Here is a 20269-nt window from a genome sequence, read left to right on the forward strand (position 1 = left end):
CCGTTACCCACCGACCAATAATTACACATGCGTAACCCCCAAGCGGGTCTCAATGGCGGTTCCAGTTGTTCCTCTCCCCTGGACAATGATGATCATCAGTTAAGTCCTCGGGAGTTGCGTCTTGAGAAGTACACTTTGTTTTTCCCTAGGTAGCAGATCTTGTGCCGGAGCCTCGGGGTAGGAATTACTAGTTATGGGTACTGTCTCGACTGCCCTCCCCAGATTCTGCTATTCTCCCCTTAACTTTAACATTCCATCCTTCATCATGGCTGTAAGTACTTGTCCTTAAACTTCTGCCACATTAGGCTACGTGTTACTCCCTTTCAATTCGTGAAAGAAGAATGCAATGTCTCCAATTCTATTGACACATGCTTCGGTTAGGCTCGAGATTCTGATAAGGGGCGTCGCTATATTGCTGCCTTGGACAACGCCCGTTGTCAGAACAAGTGGGATGAGATCCCCGAACTCATTCGCAAAGTGACCAAGCATGCACCTCAAAAGACTTGTAATATGCCCTCTTACTCGATCAGGTATCATTGGTAATCTGCAAAGAAGCTAATCGAGATGCGATAGGCCTGTTAGAGGTAGCCTCTGCTGAATATCAGGTCGCCTTACACTCCCCGCAACGGCCATCCTCTGCTCAATCTTCCTCCGCTTCCTCGTCTTCGGCGTTGCCAGAACTTATTCACCACCTTTTGTCTACCGTCGAGAAGGCAGATGGTCCCCCACAAGATATTTTTCAGGCTCAAGTTTGCCTAGGATGGGTACACTGGACACTCAATGAACCGGGGTTGGCAGTGGCTCGTCTCCCGGACGACTTCGATGAGACAGTTCATAAGCTCACAGGCACTGGAGAGGAGCTCTCGCCATGGACTAAAGTATGCATTGCTAAGGCATGCTATCTCAAAGGTATATATCTCTATTTCTGAGCGACTTACCAATTTCTAACGGTGATAGGTGCCGGGCAACACAAAGTATCCGGGTCCGCTAACGCACTGGACACTCTTCAGTCGCTTACTTCATGGTTGAACAGCCACAATGAGCTGTCTTCAGATAGCCCCCAATTTTTACACTGGTTCGAGCAACTGGCATCTGAAAGCGCACTGGTCGCTAGCACGGAAGCTCTCAAGACTATTCCCGTGATTGACGAAGCCCTCATGCAAACTGCGCTGAGACTCCTCCGGGCGTGGTCTGCTCACCCGCATGTTAAACAAGGGGTCTTGCCTCATACCGACGGCTTTGACGTATGTACACCAGGGCATTTAACGTGGAAGTCATACTATGACCTCTTATCAGCCACCCTGCAACACGATTTAGCTTACGTGCCGCCGGCAAGCGGGTCAGAACGCCAGCAGCTTGCTGCTGAAATACGGCGTGTGGAGTCGATGTACGAGAGCAGCCTTCTCCGTGAAACCAAATTTCCCACAGCATATGCCGAAAGCACACAGATCGAAGACTGGGTGAAGCAAGTAATCACGAACTGGGAAATACTCTGTGGACCTCAATGGACCGACGAAGACCTGGGTGAAGGGGGCCAAAACGCAGTGGGCAGAAATGTCCTTGATGTAAGTGTTAAGTGAAACCCATTAGTTGATTGCTCTAATGTCCTCTACACTAGATCCTGTATCGTGCAGCTACCAAAACATACCATTCCCACTTGATACTCCGGCGCCTATTTCACGTTCACTCAGCATTGGCAGACTTTGACCTCGCGCTAAAGGCTCTTGACTCGTATATCGAGATCGTTGTAAGTGCGAAAGAAAGGGCGGAGAAGTCGGCACAATATGGAGAATTGGAAAATGATGGCACTTTGTTGCGAACTCTTTCCGAAGGAGTTACTATGCTGTGCTGTTTTGGCTCGGCAAAAGAAGCCGAGAAAGCCAGGGAGTTGACCACTCTCATGAAGAAGTTCATAAACAAACATGTCCAAGAAGTTGAGGTTGATGACGAGGAGCAAGTAAGGCTTCTGGTCTCATCAGATACAAGCTCAACTCACTCTCAGGCAGTGTCTCCTACTGACATTGCCGCGGCTTATAGAGGTGTTGGTATAGGTCTTGCGGCCTGGGCTAACTGGACACCCGTGAATGAAGAACGTGACGATATACGGTCTGAAGCCATCGATTATCTGGAAAAGAGCACTGCGCCAGAGTTAGAAGACGAGAACAACTACTCATCTTTATATACGCTTGCTCTACTTCTCGCAGAAGATCGAGATCTGGATGGTGCGATTGACTGTGTCAAGACAGCGTTGACAGCGAAGACACTTCCAGGCACCGTTCCGGGGTATTTTACACGGGAACGAGACCTTGTTCCGCTATGGCATCTACTTGCCCTATTATTAAGTGCAAAGCATGATTTTGATATTGCTGAGCGCTCTTGCGAGGCTGCATTTGAGCAGTTCCCTGCTGCGGTCACGTCTCTAGCCCACCATGAGAGAAGGCCACAAAAACAACAGCAGGCCACCCAAGACCAGGCAAACGGCGCTGGGTTACAGCGTACCTTGATTGAGGAACTTCGAGGCCGCGAGAAAGAACGTATAATCGAGACGCGCATGACTCAGTTGGCGTTTGTTGAACTCCTGGAGGGCCCAGAGGCTGCTGTTAACCATAGCGAACAGCTACTTGGACTATTTGCAACTCTATTCGGCAATTTAGCCCTTGAAGCTGACGATAAGAAAACCTCCCAGGCAGATAACCTCAGACCCCCGTCGAGCTCCGCTCATACCGTCAAAAGTCTCCGCGGCAGTATATTTGGAAGGCATAAAGGCCCGCGCACACCAGACAGGCGGGTGCAATCTGGATCTGACCCTAAGACGGATGGAAATAACCCTTCGGTAGTACCGAACGAGTCGGACCAGGCGCCAACCATTCAGGTCACACACGAGGGTAAACACGTTGGCCACGAGAACCCTCAAGACTCGCGGAAATTGCGGAAACGCAGTAGTACCCTTAAAAAGGGAGAGAATGCATCTGATCCAAACCATAGCCACATAAATGGCGACGGTCCCGTCGCGAATGGCGTGGGAAGTGTAGAGCAACCGAATGGGGGAGAAACTCCGTCCCCAGACATGGTTGCGGCGGCAGTGTCTGCAGGCAAGGAACAAAGTGGAAAGCAGTCCTTGCGACCTGTAGCTCATAACATGAGCCATACGCGGCAGCCACCTCCCAAGGGTCACGCAAAGCAGCCGCCTGAACAGGATGTTCGTCTGCCAACATCATATGGGTTTGATTCTCCGACTCAAGCGGTGACTAAGTTCCCGCTTGCCCAGGCCCAAAAGCATGCCCTCTGTATCCTCGTCAAAATTTGGCTTCTCATTGCTGGGCTATATCGGCGAGCAGCGTTGTTTGACGATGCGTTTGAAGCGTGCGAGGAAGCTGCCAAGCATGTTTCACGGGTCGAAGCCCTTTGCGCGACACAAGAATCCTCCGCTAGATCATTCCGAGAGCGTGGCTGGGGTGCTCCAAAGAGTGCCGACGAACTTTGGGCCGACCTCCTTGCGGAACAGGCGTTCTTGTCGAATGCTCAGTCATACCCTCACAAAGCAATGGATCTGTTCGAACAAGCATTAATGCGCGACCTCGACCATCCCAAAGCTACCATTGGCCTGGCAAACCTTCTCCTTGACATTTGGGATCAAAAGATGCCGCTGCTGCCGCCAGAGCCTGAGATTGAACTTGATATGTCGATGTTAACGCTAGCGTCGCCCGAGAAACAAAGCCCAACATCGAGAAAGGCTGACGTAAAGGGCACAAATAGACAATCATTCGCTGAATCAATGAACACTGAACATAATCAAGCGCCACACGCTATCCAGGACGTGGATCCTAAACTCCTCAATCGCATCGCCGCTCGTGACAGAGCTTACGGTCTGCTTTCGGCCCTCACCAAACGCGGTAGTTCTTGGGACAACTCTGAAGCTTGGTATACACTCTCCAGAGCGTATGAAGCCGAGGGGAATACCGAGAAATTGAGAGAGGTGTTGTGGTGGTGTGTGGAGCTCGAAGACCGACGGCCAATCCGGCACTGGTCTAACCTCGGTTCTGGTGTATATGTACTCTAAAGAGCGAGAAATTGCTTTCTTGTATTTAAGCTTCTTGAAAGAGCACTTTCATCTTGCACTTAATAAGATACCTTCCTGTTATAGAACTGTGAATAGATACTACTTTATACATACGGGGAAATTTGCAAGGCGTTTAGATGGAACAACTCTGATGGAATCAAACGGCCAATAGGACAACTTTATTTACACATCACCCAACAATGGTCTTACAGTTGGGGTCAATCAGAACCAAGTTAAAGCTCAAGACTGCTCCTCATCTAATTACGGGGAGCGGCCACTGGGTCCCAAGCGGAGTACTTCGGTTTGACGCTGAGAGGAATTAGTGACCGTTCCTTCAAACAGGCTATCCTTCTTTCTCTTCTATCTCTTCCCAAAGGTCTCAAAAGGTGACAACTCACGTATTGTAGGTCTTGAAAGCAGCACGGGAGAGGGTGAGCGTAGGCCGATGCTCGGACAACTCCCAAGGGCGCACACCAGTCTGCAGGATCTTGTCCGCGGTAGGAGGCTGGTCGATCATGTAGGAGATCCAGGCGTGCCTATTCGAGAGATTTAGAAACCTGCCCTACAGCTGCCGGAAAATAGTAACATCAAATGGGATCCTCACCAGCCGGGCTCAATCTGTGAGGCGTCGTATTCCTTCTCCTTGTAGTCGACCCAACGTGTCCGGACTGCATCCCCAGTTAATACTGACCCAAGGATACCTTCTCTTAGTACTCACGAGGGAGCTCCTCCTCAAGATTCTCGAAAAACTTGTTGCCGAAGCGGTCGACGCCAATCAAGGTACCGGCTTTGGTATCACCTGAAGTCGCAATTGCGTCAGTAACCGACCAAGACCGGCCAATTGAGGGTAAACTATACCGATGTACTATTCACGCGAGGATCCGCTATGTAAGCATTCATCCATCACAATGTCCCGGGAGTTGCGTACCTGCATCTGGTGACCATAGTCCTGTGGAGAGATGAAAATTAGCTCTCGAATCCCCGCGCAAACAAACTCGAATCAGCGACGAACCTTGATACCGATCTTCCTCAGGTTCCGCAGCGTCCGAAGAATAGTCGACATCTTGGGCGAAGTGCAGCAGTAAGCTCGTCGTCCGTCTGCAATGCTAATCGAAGTGAAGCGGTTGGTTGTTCCGTTTGATCGATTGGAGTCGAGGACCCGCTCAATGCGGTCTAGTGCGGCGTGGGGTTTGCAATGTTTGCACCGATGCCCGTGATCGACGTCTGCGGACAGTTTACTTTCACCTCCAATTGAAGCCCCGCCTGCGAATTGCTGCTTTTTTTTTTCTGTTCTTGCAGGCGGCTACGGAAGGAGTAAAAAAAATGTTCGGTCGTGTCGGCGGTCAGACTTTCCGGTGTGTCGTGCGCAGGCCGATCGCGCGGAGGAGACTCTGTGAGCGCAAATTCTCGGCCTATACAACCAGCACCAGCCCCAGCGCGAATGCGTCCTCTACAGCTTCACCCTTGGGAAGTATAACTTCGGAGCTTGATCGGATTGCTCCCTGCTTTGAGGTTTCAGCTTCGCGGATCACAATCTTGGACTCTCCTGCTAGTTTCTATAGCACCCTCAAGGTACGTCTATATATGATCTAATCAAACGGAGATAGTCCGGGACTAATACGGCGGATTGCAGAGCAAGATACGAAAAGCCCGGAAGCGCGTCTACCTCTCTACGTTGTATATAGGAAAATCAGAGCACGAGCTCATTGAGACCGTGAACCAGGCTCTACATGACAATCCTGATCTCAAAGTATCCATTCTGACGGATGCCTTACGGGGAACTCGCGAGACGCCGAATCCCTCATGCGCTTCACTTCTGGCCTCGCTCGTCGCGGAACATGGCTCGGATCGGGTGGAAATCCGCATGTTCCATACCCCAAATCTCACGGGACTGAGAAAGAAATGGATCCCCAAAAGGATCAACGAGGGTTGGGGTCTTCAGCATATGAAGCTCTATGGCATTGACGACGAGATTATACTCTCCGGGTATGATATCTTTATCTACAAAGTTCATCTTCGGCACTATCTCCTAATGACCCATTTCCAGAGCGAACCTTTCGAACGATTATTTCACGAACCGCGTGGATCGATATCATATTTTTAACTCTAAAGAACTGGCCGACTATTACAGCCGTATCCACCACGCAGTATGCAGTCTGAGCTATTTAGTTCTACCAGATCCGCATAACACTGCTGGGTATCTTTTGGACTGGCCAACGTCTAACGGCACGGTATCCCCGTTGGAAGACCCCGAGAGCTTCATCTCCTACGCCTCTACGGTCTTGAGCCCTCTCATTCAACCAACTAAAACAAAACCCGCACTTGAACAGAAATCCTCAGACGGAACATATGTCTATCCCGTCGCACAATTCACCCCACTACTAAAGCCCGATACCTCTACAGAGTTCCCTGCAGTTACCACAATCCTCCGTATGCTATCAACCTCCTCCGCATTCTCTGGTGCCCGCTGGCTGTTCACCGCCGGCTACTTCAACATCCACCCTGTCCTCTCTTCTTTGTTGATCGCAAGCACCTCAACTTCACATACTGAATCCACGACACGTGGTACCGTGCTCACAGCTTCCCCCTGGGCCAATGGTTTCTACGGTTCCCCCGGTATTTCCGGTATGCTGCCCGCCGCCTATACCCATCTCTCTGCACGGTTCCTTGACCGGGTAGCTGAGGCACAGAGGACCAATTCCATCCAGCTGAAAGAATGGCGACGCGGAACGGTCGGGGAACCAGGTGGCTGGACTTACCATGCTAAGGGTCTATGGATCACGCTCCCCAAGGAAGAACACCCCAGCCTGACTTTCGTTGGGAGCAGCAACTACACCAAGCGTAGCTATAGCCTTGATCTAGAGGCCGGTGCGCTAGTCGTTACCGGCGATCGGGACTTGAAGCGAAGACTTGGTGCAGAGAGCGATCGGTTACAGAAGGAGTCTCAGGCTATCTCAAGAGACGACTTGAGAAGAACCGAACGCCGTGTTAGTTGGAACGTGCGCTTGGCGATGTGGATTGTCGAGAAAGTCGGCGGCGCCTTATAAGGTGTAGCAGCCATTCAGGGCTGGACTTATTACGAGGACAATATTCTATAGTATTGATAGAACTTGTATACCCATGTACTTATATGTCATATGTACAATGTCTTATATAGAGTAGAATGAGTGACCTTTAACCGGAATGCTCTGGGAGAAAAACTCACCCATTCAAAACCTACTTTCTAACGGATAAAAACAACTAGCACAACTATGGATTAAATAGTTGTGAAAAGATATGAGATATGAGATTAAAGAAAGTAGCTAAGCCAGACGGACGCCATCTAACTAAATAGGTATGATAAAAAGAAAAAAAAGACCAAAGATAAGCATAGCTATACAAACCAATGCAAGGCCAAGAAAGCTTTTCAAAAACCTCCACAACTCACCCACCAAGAAGAAGATATTATAATTATAATATAGAAAAATAAAGAGTATGCAAAGACCAAGACCGTACCGGTAATAGCAGCCGAGTACTCAAACTCGAACCACACAGCCTGTCCACCGAACGCGATGCGTTTACTCTCCTCCGTCGGATGAGCAACACTAGTCTTCTGATCTCGCACGGGCGACTCCTCGCGGTCTGGCATGATTGGTGGATCAATCGCATAGGTGATTGGCGTCCACATCGAGCTACAGATGATGAAGGCAAACGGCGGCTAGAAAGCATGCGTGATGAGACAGATGATGTCTTTGGCGCTCCAGTGTAACATACACGAAGGCGAGATGGAAGAACACCATGTAGTTGAGGAACACCGCCCGAAGACGGATGAACATGTTCTTCGTGAGCTTCGGGTCGCGCTCGTTAAGTGCTGCGGCTAGGGATCCGGTGGGGTTGAAGGCTTGGGTTTGGCCGCCGAGCCATTTGGGGAGGATGAAAGAGCGGACCATGCACACGGCGATGTAGGGTGACATCCATAGCTGGAATCAGGAGTTTCTTTGCCCGTGTGGTAGCCTGCTGGGGAGAATAATGTTGCTTCGCACAGTCGGTTGACGATGGTGGAGACGAAACAGGCCCACATGAGCCAACGGAGTTGGTCTTCGTTTGCGTACGCGACGAGATGCTTGCCCCACAGGAGAATAATGGGAATGGCGAATAGAGACGCAGTCAGGAGGAGAGTAGACAAGTTGATAATTGCGTAGATGAATCCGGAGAAGCGTTGAGCGAAGGTCAGATGCCGGACGCTCTCATCCCAGAGGCAGAAATTCAGCTTGGCAGCTGTGCCCACAATTCCTATCGCCCAGCGTGTACGGTGCTTCAGATGTCCACCGTAGTCTTCTGACACGGACCAAAACTGTAGGGTTCGTGGATGTATACCGTTTTCCAGCCTTTCCCGAGCATAAGTGTTGAAGTCGCGACATCTTCAACCCGGGTTCCCAGAGGGAAGTTGTCACTGTCCTCCAGAGCCTGGCGGCGAACAACATAGCCAGATCCAGTACACCAGGCCACCCCAAGGGCATCTTTGATTGGCTCAATGATGTTCACAAAGAAGTCCAGACTCTGCCCGAGGGGATCGGAGGCTGGTATGTTGTAGAAAGAGTTGTGGGGGGCACGAGAGGGCTACCTTAGGATCCAGCAGGATATGGGGGATACAAGCACGTAACCATTCCCACTCAGGGATCTGAACGATGTTAGTTGGTCAGAGGTCAAAGGTCAAGCAAGATAAATGAGGTTACTAACCATATCAGCGTCTAGTGTTGCCATCAATTCACTTGCTCCTCCAGGCAAATATTGCACCTGATCGAGGCCGTTCTTGAGGTTGCCAGGGATCTTTTCTTGTACCATGTAGAAGATGTTTGGATACATGGTAGCCAGCTCACCAATAGCAGATGCCATGGATGCAGATCTGGAGTCGTCCAGTATGATAACCCTGAATTTGTCAAGGGGATAATCTCGATCAAGGGCACCGCGGACCATATCGAGAACAACAGCATCGTCTTCTCCGCAACAGGTGACAAAGACATCCACAGAGGGGAATTTGTCTCCAGTCAGCCTAAGCTTAGGCCTGGTTCTTTTCTTCCATGCCATGATGGTCCAACAGTTATGGATCAGAGAGGGTATAGCCACTGCCATCTCAATGGCGACAAATACCCATGCTCCGCCATAGTAGATATCAACCGACCTTTGTGCCATAACAATATAGTAAATACGCAGATCAAGATAAAATAAATACACGGCTGTGTTGATCATGTAAAGAGGGGAGCGAGGGTGAACCCATCGCCTCCACGCGGTCGAGGTATCGACATCATCTCGATTATGAAGAATAGCTATATTCGAAGGGCCCGCGGGACTAGAATGGTCCTAGTTAACTTGCGCTTCCTTATACTAGAATTTGCCCAGGGGAAGTCCGTTAGCCTTAACATGATCACCCATAAAAGCATTAGAAAGAAGAGAGTAAATACCAAGGACGGTGAAGAGCCTGAAGGAATATTTGTGAACGAGCTGGCCGTATCAGAACTCTCCATGGACGCATGCCCGGGCGGGATTGGCATCACGCCTTTGGTATATTCGTCTTGACATCCGAAGCTGTTAGGGTTGTGTTCACATTCATAGATGTTCACGGTAGCTATTTTCTCTTGATCTTGATGACCCTCGTGGTGGTCAACCATCTTGAGACGGGCTTTGAGTTCAAGCCTTTACTGTGAAAGTATAATTGCTTAAATTATTCTCTGAGGACCAGGGACATTACAGGCAGGTTGCCAGAGAGTTTTATACATCGTTCGATAGCTTCCTATTAGCCAAACAACATTTATCAGCCGCAAAGGTCGCTTACACAAATCCCTATAGTATGGGTAGCCTATCTGTTGATTTCACATGCAGAGCCTCCACCCATGTTGCTGCCGGCAGTGTGAGATGTAACTCCTTCCGAATGGCACGTCAAGACTACATCCAGCAGCTGGTTCGGGTTCAGCGGTTTCGATACATACTCATCCATCTCGGCTCCGAGACAATCGCCAGTGATGGCATCAGCTGTAACCGCAATTATTGAGGCACGCTTTGTGTTGTGGGTTCTCTCGTAATTTCGGATCTTGGAAACTGCCTCGAACCCGTCCATTACCGGCATTTGGATATCCATGACGATCACGTCGAACTGTCGGCTTTGGTATGCGTGAAGCGCCTGAAGACCGTTTGTAACGGCTGTAATATCACTGGTGCACTTCTCAAGTGCCTTGACCGCCACCAGTCGGCAGATATCATTGTCTTCTGCTATGAGAACTGATAGGGATGTAGTTTGGCTAGGTTTGGGGTGTCTAGGGCGATCCTGTAGAGCGCTAAGTAGGGAACTCAGAACACTTTCGGCAGAACAGGGGGAAGTGATGTATGATACGATACCCAGGTCAAACGCTGATCTTATGGAGATCTTGAGGGAATTTGATGGTGTGCGACTGAACAACACAAGAGGTGTCGAGCCGAATTTTCCATGAGCCGTAGTGTGCAGGCCATTTCAAGAGTTTCCACTATAAGGGCATCTGGAAGCTGCTGTTGGTCCCGGTGCTCCTGGATTTGGATATCATGCTGGTTTAATACACGCACTTGAATATCAAGTTCGGCAATAGTCTCGCATATGGGGTGTCTCTCTTGATCATCTGATGTGATGTAGAAGATAATGAAGTCTCTCTGAGGTGTCGTCCGGCCAGTCATGGCAGTAGACGGACTTTCGAGCTTCAACGGACAGGTAAAGGAAAAAGTGCTGCCCATGCCTACAGTAGACTGAACCCAGATATCACCACCCATCAAGCTGACGAGCTTTCTGGATATAGCCAAGCCAAGACCTGTACCGCCAAATTGCTTAACCACGGAATCATCTGCCTGTTGGAACTTGTCGAAAATGAGTTCTAACTTATCTTGTTGGATACCGACCCCAGTATCGGCAACAGAGAACTCTAGGATGCATTCGTTATTGACACATGTCCGTGGATGGGCGGTCGTTACGGATAGTTCAATTCTCCCATTCGTGGTGAATTTGACTGCGTTTCCGACCAAGTTGAAGAGAAGCTGGCAAAGGCGGTTTGGGTCCCCAATAGCTTGTTGGGGCACATGACTGCCAACTTCGTAGGTCAGGTCAGTCTTCTTCTTGCTCGCCTCAACTGCCAGCGGCTTGAGCGTGTTCAGGACTGTTGCGCCAAGATTGAATGGAATACTTTCGATCGCCATACGACTGGCTTCTATCCGTGATAAATCAAGAACGTTGTTAATGTTTGCCAGCAGGCTTTTGCCCAAACTATGAATCAGATTAAAAGCGTCGTGAGCAGCTGTTGGCAGACAGCCCGCTTCCAGTCCCAACTGAGCCATACCCATGATACCATGAACGGGCGTGCGAATCTCATGGCTCATGGTAGCAAGAAGTTCGGACTTGCTATGGTAAGCCATCTCCACAGCTTTCCTGGCAGAATCACAATGTTCCACCCGTTTCTCCACAATTGAAGTCATGGAGCGAATGCTGTTTTTGAGCTTGATTATCTCGTTAACCGTGCGGATGCCGATATGCTTTTCGAAACCATGCAATAACGCAGCATCTGGTAGCTCCGCAAAGTAACGACCCATGCTAGAGCCGATTGTGGATGCATCGATAACTTCTGCGTCGATCTGCTGTTCCGTTGTCTCTTCTCCCTCCGATCCGCCGCGGAATGGTTCGTACAGATCCAAGCTTCGAGGTAGTTCCGCCATGTCATCATCGAGGTTGCATGAGATGTTGGCCGTATCGTTAATCCATTTCGTCATAGGGCGCTCTGTTGATGTACTGTCCTGAACAGATTCATTCGGGATATCAGCCGGGGCCTCCCTACTTTGCACCAGGGACTGAGTTCGCCTATTAGTCCATTTGCCTACTCCCTTTTCCAAGACACGCTGTTCTATGGCTGTCATATCTATAGATGTGGCCAAGCAAACTGAAGTTGTGACACTCACCTCTGAGAGTTTGTTCCTGGAGAACGCTGCTATTTCTTGCCTTGTTCGACATATCTTCTTGGCGACAAGGTCGTCAGCCCTCCTATAAGTTTCCAGCTTACATCTTACCGACAAGTAGTCAGCTTCCACTTGTGCTAACGCTCTCTCTGTATGTGTAGATTGAGTCGCCGCATCAAGGATAGTAGAGAGAACTTCTCGCTGGATTAGAATACTCTCCCCCTCTTGGCTTAGGGCGTCGTGAATATGCGACACAACGGCATCGAGGGGCGATTTTCTGGACATACTTAGATTCACCATCCACTAAGCTATCTGATGCGTCGCTGTCTCCGCCGAGAATCCGGTATCAAAGGGCAGCTTCTGGCGTGCTGTACCTGGCACAGTGGACACCTTTGCTCGCTAGTTTTGTAACGCTGCCAGAGTCAGCCAATAACATTGAGTTGAATTGATTTCATAGATGCTATCCAGACAACTCACCCCTGGATATCCACCGAACTGTTTCCTCGGTACTCCAGAAACCCAGACCTGGGGTGAAGAATGCTAGTTTGTGCGGAACATTCTGGCTCCTGAAATAGCGCAGAGCATCAAAGTTTCATCATCAGCCACCCTGATGTTTCCAACCTTGATCTCAATCAGGAACTTGAAGTGATAGGGATGTTACTCTGTTGGATATCAACTCAAGCAAAGAAAGTGGAAGCAAATGGGCAAACCCACAAGGCTCCCCTCGAGAGGTGCCAAAGATTTTCAGTGTCGGATGCAACTCCGAGCAGAATACTAAAATAGTACAGCATGACATCACATCAATCTTCTAGGCCCTTTTTCTCGGGATTCTAGGAAGTAGAATGCTTTAGCTTCCATCTGATTTGCGCCTCATCCCGGAAGGGCTCCCTAAGCGACAGTGGGCTTTACGGCACTAGGGATGTATAAAGATACGCAGGTGACCCAATCCATCCTTACTAGAACTTCAGGGAAAATGATCCGCCTATAACAGAGAGCCTTAAACAATTAGCCATGAGGATGGCCCATCGACAAGCACCGCGTGGCTTGCTTTCTTCCTTGCTCTGACATCATTGTCGATCCACCAGGCTGATCTAGTGGTTCCTTAGCCTAATCTCAAGAATGTTACTCTAATTAGTGATCAAGGATTACGTCCACGAATTGTTCGTTCTTATTACAGCATGGGTCAGCATCCACCAAGTCGGGATTTGGGCTTCGGTTATTCGGTGTGGTTGGATTGCAATGAATGAGGGCAAAAATAGAAAACAAGGTGCAGAGAATGCAGGATTCCTGACACTGCTTTGATTCTTTCCCCTTCCTCGCTTGGTAATGATCATCCCTCGTCTTTTGCTGACCCGACACATCAAAGATCATACCTTTTCATTCATGCATTATGGTCTCGCAAGTACCTCCATATATTGGACTTTTCCAGTTGGTATAGCTCTCCCTCAAGTTTCCTCTTTTGAAATCCTTCAGGCCCCAGCCAGACTATACGGAGGAAGCTGATCAGCACGAACGCTATGACACCATTCCTTACTTGTATATCCACGATTGGAAAAGACTCCAAAATAACATACAGACATGAGACATGGTATTGACTTCCCAAACAAAAGAAAAAGTCTTGTCCAACGCCGAAATGAATGCACCATCACCAAACCGATAGGGCACCAAACATCATGTGCCAACAAAACCGGACGCAACATCAACAAGTTGCAACCATCCCCAAAACTCAGTCAATGTCTGTCTTCTGCACCCCGATCGGAAGTTAAATCCGATCAAAATAAGACAGGCAGTCTGATAGGCCCATCGCCCTCTGGTACCTCGCAACTAGTATCCGTGTGGGTCTCCCTATTTCGGACTGGAAAGAGGGTCTGGAAGCTTCCCTGCAATTTCGACTGGTGCTGATCTCCTGGCGGCCCGTTATCGTTAGGCATACATTTCTGCTGCCCAGCGTCTGCGATAGAAGCCTTCCTCGCTCGTTCAGGGTGCCGCATTGGAAGGGCGTGACGTTCTGGATTCTTTCAGGGGTAAGTTGGGCCCCGCCGCTGGGTGGCGTTGGAGATTGGGGTTTGGCGTTGGGTTGCTTTGTCTGATCCATTGTAGACTTGCTGTTTTATGCAGTGCCTTGTGCAGCGATGTAAGAATAGTGTTTCTCTGCGGTGGAGGGCCATTGAGTTTGATTTGGTCGTCGAAGTCAATGCTACGTGCCCTCGTTTGAAAGCGTAACCCGGCTTAATCAGTTATGCAGAGATGTACCAACATAGCTAAAACATCCTCAAGCCTCCCATGTTGAAAATTTCAAATATCCTAGGACGTTCGGAATGGATTCTCAATCTATTTTGTCGCCGAGGGCATGCTCCAGATGCTCCTCTCTATACCGAACTTAGTGCCGTGGTCAATGCGAAACCAAGCTTGCAGTCTCCAAGCATTGTTACCCTGAAATAAAAAATAACATGAAGTATATTCAAGCTAGATCCATGAATTTCTATACAAAGGAAACGCGTTGATACAAAAGAAACTCGTTATATACACACCCCCTCCAAACACCATGCTCACAAAAACTTTTCAACCGTAACTAGAGACACTCAAGTCCTCAAATCTCTGGCTCCCTCCGATAAGGCCTGACTTCCCACCGCCCAGGGTGGGAAGAATTCACTCCTGGCCTGGCCCGTCGCATCATACTGCGCCAGGTCTAGATCCGGGGTCTGAGCTGGCGGCTGCAAGGTGCATTCGACCGTCTCGACCGTCAATCTGGCTCGCACCGGTCCCGGTGGCGTACGGCGAGGACCACTTTCGCCCGAAACGCTTCCATCGCTCTCCTCGTTCTCCTGGAACCAACTGTCTTCACTGGCAATTGTCTCCAAGTCCCACGCCTGCTTACCAGTCTTGCACGGGTTGAAGGGTGATGAGAGACGCTGTTTCGGTTCGTCGGAGTGTGCTTCTGATATTTTCTCGGATTGTCGTCGACTGTCGCTTTCCATTGCGCTGCTGGTGGTCGTGATGTTGAGCTTGCTCGGTTTCCGTTCGAGCTTTTTGGCAGATGCTAGGTCTGGTCGCGCTGAGCCGGCGGGCGTTTTCTGCTTAGGCTTCGGCAAGCCGACCGTAACTTGTGGGGTGCCTGGTCTGTCTGGGATGGAAGACAACGCCGTGGATGCTGGTGGTGGACGCGGCTTGGGCACTTCACGGGCTGCTAGTGTAGCAGGCTGAGGGGTTGGCGTGTCGACCGGCTTCTGGACAGGAGGTTTCTTGACTGGAGGATCAGGCTGTTCAACTATGGGGCGAGGCCTGTAACTGGCCGTCAACGGGTCGACCGGTGAGTTCGCCCGGGAAAGCTCGCTTGGTACCTCGGTGATTGGGGTCAGTAAACCCGGATCATCAATAATCGATAGGTCGTCCTCGCTAGGCAGAAAGTTGAATCGGGAAGCCGGTAGAGACGGCAACGGATGCGAGGGCATGTCGGGTTGTGAGATTCTGAGGTCTTTCAAGCAAAGTTCCCCAGGCTTTTTGCTCGCGGTGGATTTACGTAATGGGGGTTTGTCTTCTGTCGTTGGCACACGAGGCACCTGGTGAGATGGGACTGGGGGGAGGGCGTCATCAACTGAATGAAGAGATTCCGGGTCTGCCCCAGCGCCCGGCCATGGGGTTGGAGGGCGTGATCTCAGCTGGTCGACGGCGCTTTGGGGAGGCGTATCACTGGGATCACCCAGTCCTTGCGATTCGAGGAATCTTTTGACTTTGTCTCTGGGGCCAACGGCAAATGGCGGGAATGTGGTCAGGCTATCGGCGTCGGCCTGCTGGGGCTCTGAGTGGCCCACTGGGGATTCTGACGGGATACCTGGTGAAGCATGCTTAGGGGCCGTGGGTGGTTTGCTTTCCATGGACGTCTGCGTGGTAGAGACACGTTCGTTGGTTCGTGGCTTGATCGGAACCGCTGGCTGCTTCGGCGATGTCTCCTTAGGTCTGTCGACTTTACCGTCCTTTTCGTTTCCCCGGGATGGCACTGAAGGACGTTTGCCTTGTACGGAGTGAGAAGCGCCCGACTTCGAATGTGTCTCACCTGACAAGGCTGGCTTGGCTGGCGATGCCAGTACTTTCGAAGTAACGCCTCGCGAGGCTTTCAGTGCCGAAGACGAGCCTGGTACCATTGTCTCGACGCTGTGTGGCCGCCCGTTCTCGTCTCCCGGAGTACTTCTGCCCGTTGCTTAAAAACGCAGTCTTCTGCTGAAAGGCTGAACAAGCTACAGATATTGGCTGGAATGGGGAAATATAGCCATGATATTGCGCGATCCGGCTGCCTTGTCTGGCAGGAATGTGCTAACCCCCCCCCCCGTACCTGGCCATAATGATGCCCAATTGATTGACGAGTCGCGTACACACACACACACTCCACTATAGCTCAGCCCAAACCACTCAATCACCGGCGAGAAAAATCAGGCTGATCGTTTTCATGACAGAAGGTGATTGATTGCTGGGTCGGTGGAGCTAGGGCGTCAACGGAACAAATGTTGGGGAGCGCAAGCAGCACCGAATAGCTCCCTGCAGGTGATTTCCAGAAGCCTAACTGGCTCCACTGAGGCGTACCAGCGACTTAGCGCCTGGCTCTATAACTTCTGTTCCGTAGAATAGGGTTATTCTAGCGTAATATGTTGGTGGATGGCCGGCCAATGGAGATATCCATCCTCACGCCGAGAGAAAAAGGGGCTCCCGAGACACACAGTGGGACCCGAAGAGACAGAACGTTAGAGCCCATGTGTTTGGCCCACCCACGCCGAGACCCAAATGCTCTCAATTTTTCTATCGGGTTTCTTCGTTTGGTCGCTATTCCTTCGTAGTGGGATGGCCTTCCCATGCTCAAAAATGGCCACGTTGGACGGGACTATCGGTTTTCTGGTCTTATCCACCGTGGTGCCCACCAGGCGACAACCCATTCTTCCTACAGAGATGCCACTGAATTTTCCAACTGAGGCCTTCTTCGAGTACGATCGTAATTATCAAAGCATTATTAATCCGGCAATCCATGAATTATCCGCGTCTACCGCGGGCAGTGTTGTTTTCTTTGTTGAAATATCCCCATCTATCCTCTCTACGAAGGAAACAGTACTCAAACAAAACTAGACAATAAAAAAAGATAGAAAACAGACACATCACTTCCCAATGCACAGCTATGCATGCATCTGTGTATGCATCGCAGACGCCATGAAGAGAAGTACACCGTAAGCTGCAGCATCAAAGATTCAAAGCTATATCAGGAACTGCCCAACCCAAATTCCCTTTCTGGCAATGTGACCCAAAGCCCGCGTCAAGACAGAGAGAAACTTAGCTCTCTTCTCGACGGCCAGCCTTGGATCCACCTGTTGGTGCTCGTCCCCTGGTTCCGAGCTCCTTTGCTCCACAGCTCTCTGCCCAACCGGTGGGGACTTCGCGGCCGTGGTCCAGATTCGGTCGGTCTCTGGCGGTTTCAGCTGCGGTGGTTTTGTCTCTCAAGAGCTCATTAGGGTCAATGAATGGAAGTCTTCTGTGTGTTGGGCGGGGAGTGTGAGTGTCTTCTTGTTTACCTTTGTAGTTAGTGTGGTTGTGGTTGTCGGGCTTGCTGTCTACTTCGTGGGAAGGTCAGTAAGAGCCAGTTTCATATGTAACAGATGTTAGGGACTCAGTGGTCCAAGGGAGTAGGCGCTCGGTCACCATTTACATTTCATAGGAGCTGTTCTAGTTGAGATGGCGGTGGACCATCGATCACTCGTTGAATCCCAAGGAATAAAGCCCTGGTTGATTGTCTGTTTCACTGGCAATAGAAACACTAACCCAGATACATGATGCCATCCTGCTACAGCAAAGTAGCCTCAAAGGAACCCCATACCATCGTCCTTCCAAGAACAGCCCCATAAACCGTCATTACTTCAACCCAGTAACAACCTTCTCGAGAGCATCCCTCTCCTCCTGCTGGAACTTTGCAAACGGACCCTCCGCCGCCAACTTGCCAGTACACTCCTCATGTTTACGCGGTACCATGATCTTTTCAGCAATCTTCGGTTTCTGCGCAGGTGCATCTTGCCCATTCTTCCCCCTTTTAATGCTTTTCCATTCCATACCAAGAGCCGCGAGCAGTCCAGCAAGCGAGACCCCCATTGCAGCGAGGAAGATTTTCGTGCAAGCTCCGTTGTACGCCTGCTGCACATCAACCATATATTCAGGCGGGACGGTGGAAGCCAGGTTCGTAGCGCCACTACTGAAAATCTCCCTTGGATCTCGACCCGGAATGTCGGAGAGCTGAGAGACGAGGTAGTTGCTAAGAATCGATTGACCAATCGTGGCAAAGACACTACCACCCAGCTGCTGGAGGAAGAATACGAGTGCGATTCCGATCGGTACATCAGCCAGCGGGAGGACTCTCTGTACGACGAGACCAGACACTTGCATTCCAAAGCCCAGGCCGAAGCCAGATAAGAATTGATAGCCGATCCAATGGGATGAGTCGGTGTCGCGGTTGAAAGTCGACATTAAACCCAGTCCAACCGACAAGATACACGGACATAGGTACATGGCTGGGACATAGTATCCGGTCTTTTGTGTCATGAGTCCTGCTAGGAAGGTTGCGACTACCATGCTGAGCATGACCGGTAAGGTGCAGATGCCTGACTGGACGGGGCTGACGAGTTTGACGGTTTGGACTGATCTTCCCGTTAGCTGGGTATCGATTCATGAAGAATAGGAAGTTGCATTTACACCAGATTGGAAGGAAGAATACCATCAACATCATGGAGCTCGACACAAAGAAGGTGTAAAGTGCTGCACAACACATGCTTCTTTGAGTGATCACCCTGGCTGGTATCGTTGCCGTCTCGGGCCTCAGAATCTGGACGGCCGCAAACAGCAAGATTAAGACACCGAACGAAACGAAGAGTGCAATTATCCGACTATTACTCCATGAGTAGGTTGAGCCGCCCCATTGTAAAGCTAGCAACAGAGAGACAATTGCTGGCACGAAGAAAAACATGCCCAGAGGATCGAGCTGCTTGAAATGAGTTCTAATGGAAGCAGGTTCGCAGTTTGACTTCGGTGGCTTCCAGATCAAGAACAAGAGAAGTATCGTTACTGCTCCGATAGGAAGATTGATGTAAAAGCACCATCTGGTCACTCGAGTCAGTCAAGGATGATTTCCCAAGTTAAGCCCTAGATTGGAACATACCTCCAGGTGACCGAGCTGGTGAAGGCTCCGCCGACCAAGGGTCCCATAACGCTAGAGACACCAAAGACCCCACCAAACATTACTTGAAACATAGGTCTCTTGTGCAGCGGTATCATGGGTATTATGATAAGCATGCATCCCGAGAAGACCCCTGCGGATGCGAGCCCAGCTACAGCACGTCCAGCGATGAAGGCGCCTGAGTTGGGGGCCGCGCCACAGATGGCAGAGCCGATTTCAAAAACTACAATTGAAAATAGGAACACACGCTTCATATCATAAGCTCGGTATATACGGCCATAGAGAAGCTGGGAAGTTGCTCCCGTGAGCAAGAATGCCGAACCGTACCAGCCAATGTCTCCCAAACTATCGAACTCATCCGTGATCCGTGGAATAGCAGTACTGACAATTGTCCGATCCAGTGTGACGATAAAAAGGGAGAGAAGGTTACATGATATGATTAACCAGAATTTGAGAGTCTGGGGCTGGTAAAGGCTCTCAGACTCTCCTTCTGGTCTTTGCCTTGCCAGGCTCGGCACAATGCTCTGCTTCTCAACATCTGGTACTTTGTCTGAGCACATCTCCTTGTTTTGGTCCACCTCAGGGTGATTGTCGTGAGCTGAAGATGCCATTTGGCTGTTGAGGCACAAGGGAAGGTATTTGGTGTGATGAGTGAGCTTACTCTGGATGAGTCCGGCCTGCTGCACCTTTAGTCTGAAGCCTCGTTAGATTTGATTCCGACTATAAACAGATTGATGATGTTCTTCCCAGGAAAGACCTATCCATGTTATATAGGCCAGCCTATGACTCTGTCCGTCCGGAACCTCAAGCCGTGCCCCACTGGCCACAGAGTAAGATCCAGTCATACTTCGCAAGAAAATCCCATCCAGCATAGCAAACCCCACAAAATCGGTAACAAAGCAACAATCTTGACCCGATATTATGATAAGTTATAAGCCTGCTAGCCCTAGGTGTATCCACATTGGGACTAGCGTCGGAGACCATCCTTTGCAGTTTCGGGACCGAAACCACTCCTCCGGGACCGACAACATCATCAGCCACCCGCTCATATACAACCTACTGAT

The 20269-nt window shown here is 50.2% G+C and overlaps 7 protein-coding genes across 7 annotated transcripts; 2 read left to right on the forward strand and 5 right to left on the reverse strand.

Annotated features, from left to right (window-relative positions):
* Positions 1 to 265: 265 nt before the first annotated feature.
* ABOM_001130 (putative filamentation protein (Rhf1)) lies at positions 266 to 4060 on the forward strand (the record flags this gene model as incomplete). The annotated part of the gene is made up of 5 exons (XM_022528260.1): positions 266 to 271; positions 382 to 505; positions 574 to 909; positions 958 to 1565; positions 1619 to 4060. 5 exons carry the CDS (start codon positions 266 to 268, stop codon positions 4058 to 4060), a joined length of 3516 nt encoding a protein of 1171 aa, XP_022394061.1.
* Positions 4061 to 4317: 257 nt separating this feature from the next.
* Positions 4318 to 5282, reverse strand: ABOM_001131 (complex I NDUFA12 subunit family protein; the record flags this gene model as incomplete). The annotated part of the gene is made up of 6 exons (XM_022528261.1): positions 4318 to 4369; positions 4459 to 4596; positions 4665 to 4728; positions 4779 to 4925; positions 4989 to 5009; positions 5069 to 5282. Coding segments are annotated over 6 exons (636 nt in total), but the record flags the coding sequence as incomplete, so codon positions are not given.
* A 101-nt stretch (positions 5283 to 5383) lies between these two features.
* ABOM_001132 (CDP-diacylglycerol--glycerol-3-phosphate 3-phosphatidyltransferase) lies at positions 5384 to 7107 on the forward strand (the record flags this gene model as incomplete). The annotated part of the gene is made up of 3 exons (XM_022528262.1): positions 5384 to 5632; positions 5694 to 6046; positions 6108 to 7107. The coding sequence occupies 3 exons, from the start codon at positions 5384 to 5386 to the stop codon at positions 7105 to 7107; spliced, it is 1602 nt and encodes a 533-aa protein (XP_022394067.1).
* Positions 7108 to 7283: 176 nt separating this feature from the next.
* ABOM_001133 (glycosyltransferase family 2 protein) lies at positions 7284 to 9127 on the reverse strand (the record flags this gene model as incomplete). The annotated part of the gene is made up of 7 exons (XM_022528263.1): positions 7284 to 7309; positions 7556 to 7731; positions 7814 to 8019; positions 8106 to 8332; positions 8389 to 8599; positions 8664 to 8720; positions 8780 to 9127. 7 exons carry the CDS (start codon positions 9125 to 9127, stop codon positions 7284 to 7286), a joined length of 1251 nt encoding a protein of 416 aa, XP_022394069.1.
* A 769-nt stretch (positions 9128 to 9896) lies between these two features.
* On the reverse strand, positions 9897 to 12304 carry ABOM_001134 (putative histidine kinase 1; the record flags this gene model as incomplete). Its single annotated transcript, XM_022528264.1, has 4 exons — positions 9897 to 10361; positions 10559 to 11952; positions 12008 to 12061; positions 12109 to 12304. 4 exons carry the CDS (start codon positions 12302 to 12304, stop codon positions 9897 to 9899), a joined length of 2109 nt encoding a protein of 702 aa, XP_022394070.1.
* Positions 12305 to 14586: 2282 nt separating this feature from the next.
* Positions 14587 to 16146, reverse strand: ABOM_001135 (uncharacterized protein; the record flags this gene model as incomplete). The annotated part of the gene is made up of 1 exon (XM_022528265.1): positions 14587 to 16146. One exon carries the CDS (start codon positions 16144 to 16146, stop codon positions 14587 to 14589), a length of 1560 nt encoding a protein of 519 aa, XP_022393866.1.
* A 1747-nt stretch (positions 16147 to 17893) lies between these two features.
* ABOM_001136 (MDR family MFS transporter) lies at positions 17894 to 19816 on the reverse strand (the record flags this gene model as incomplete). The annotated part of the gene is made up of 3 exons (XM_022528266.1): positions 17894 to 18669; positions 18725 to 19128; positions 19188 to 19816. 3 exons carry the CDS (start codon positions 19814 to 19816, stop codon positions 17894 to 17896), a joined length of 1809 nt encoding a protein of 602 aa, XP_022393867.1.
* Between the last annotated feature and the right edge of the window lie 453 nt (positions 19817 to 20269).

Source organism: Aspergillus bombycis, assembly GCF_001792695.1.
Source record: "Aspergillus bombycis strain NRRL26010 chromosome Unknown contig00004, whole genome shotgun sequence".
Taxonomy (NCBI): domain Eukaryota; kingdom Fungi; phylum Ascomycota; class Eurotiomycetes; order Eurotiales; family Aspergillaceae; genus Aspergillus; species Aspergillus bombycis.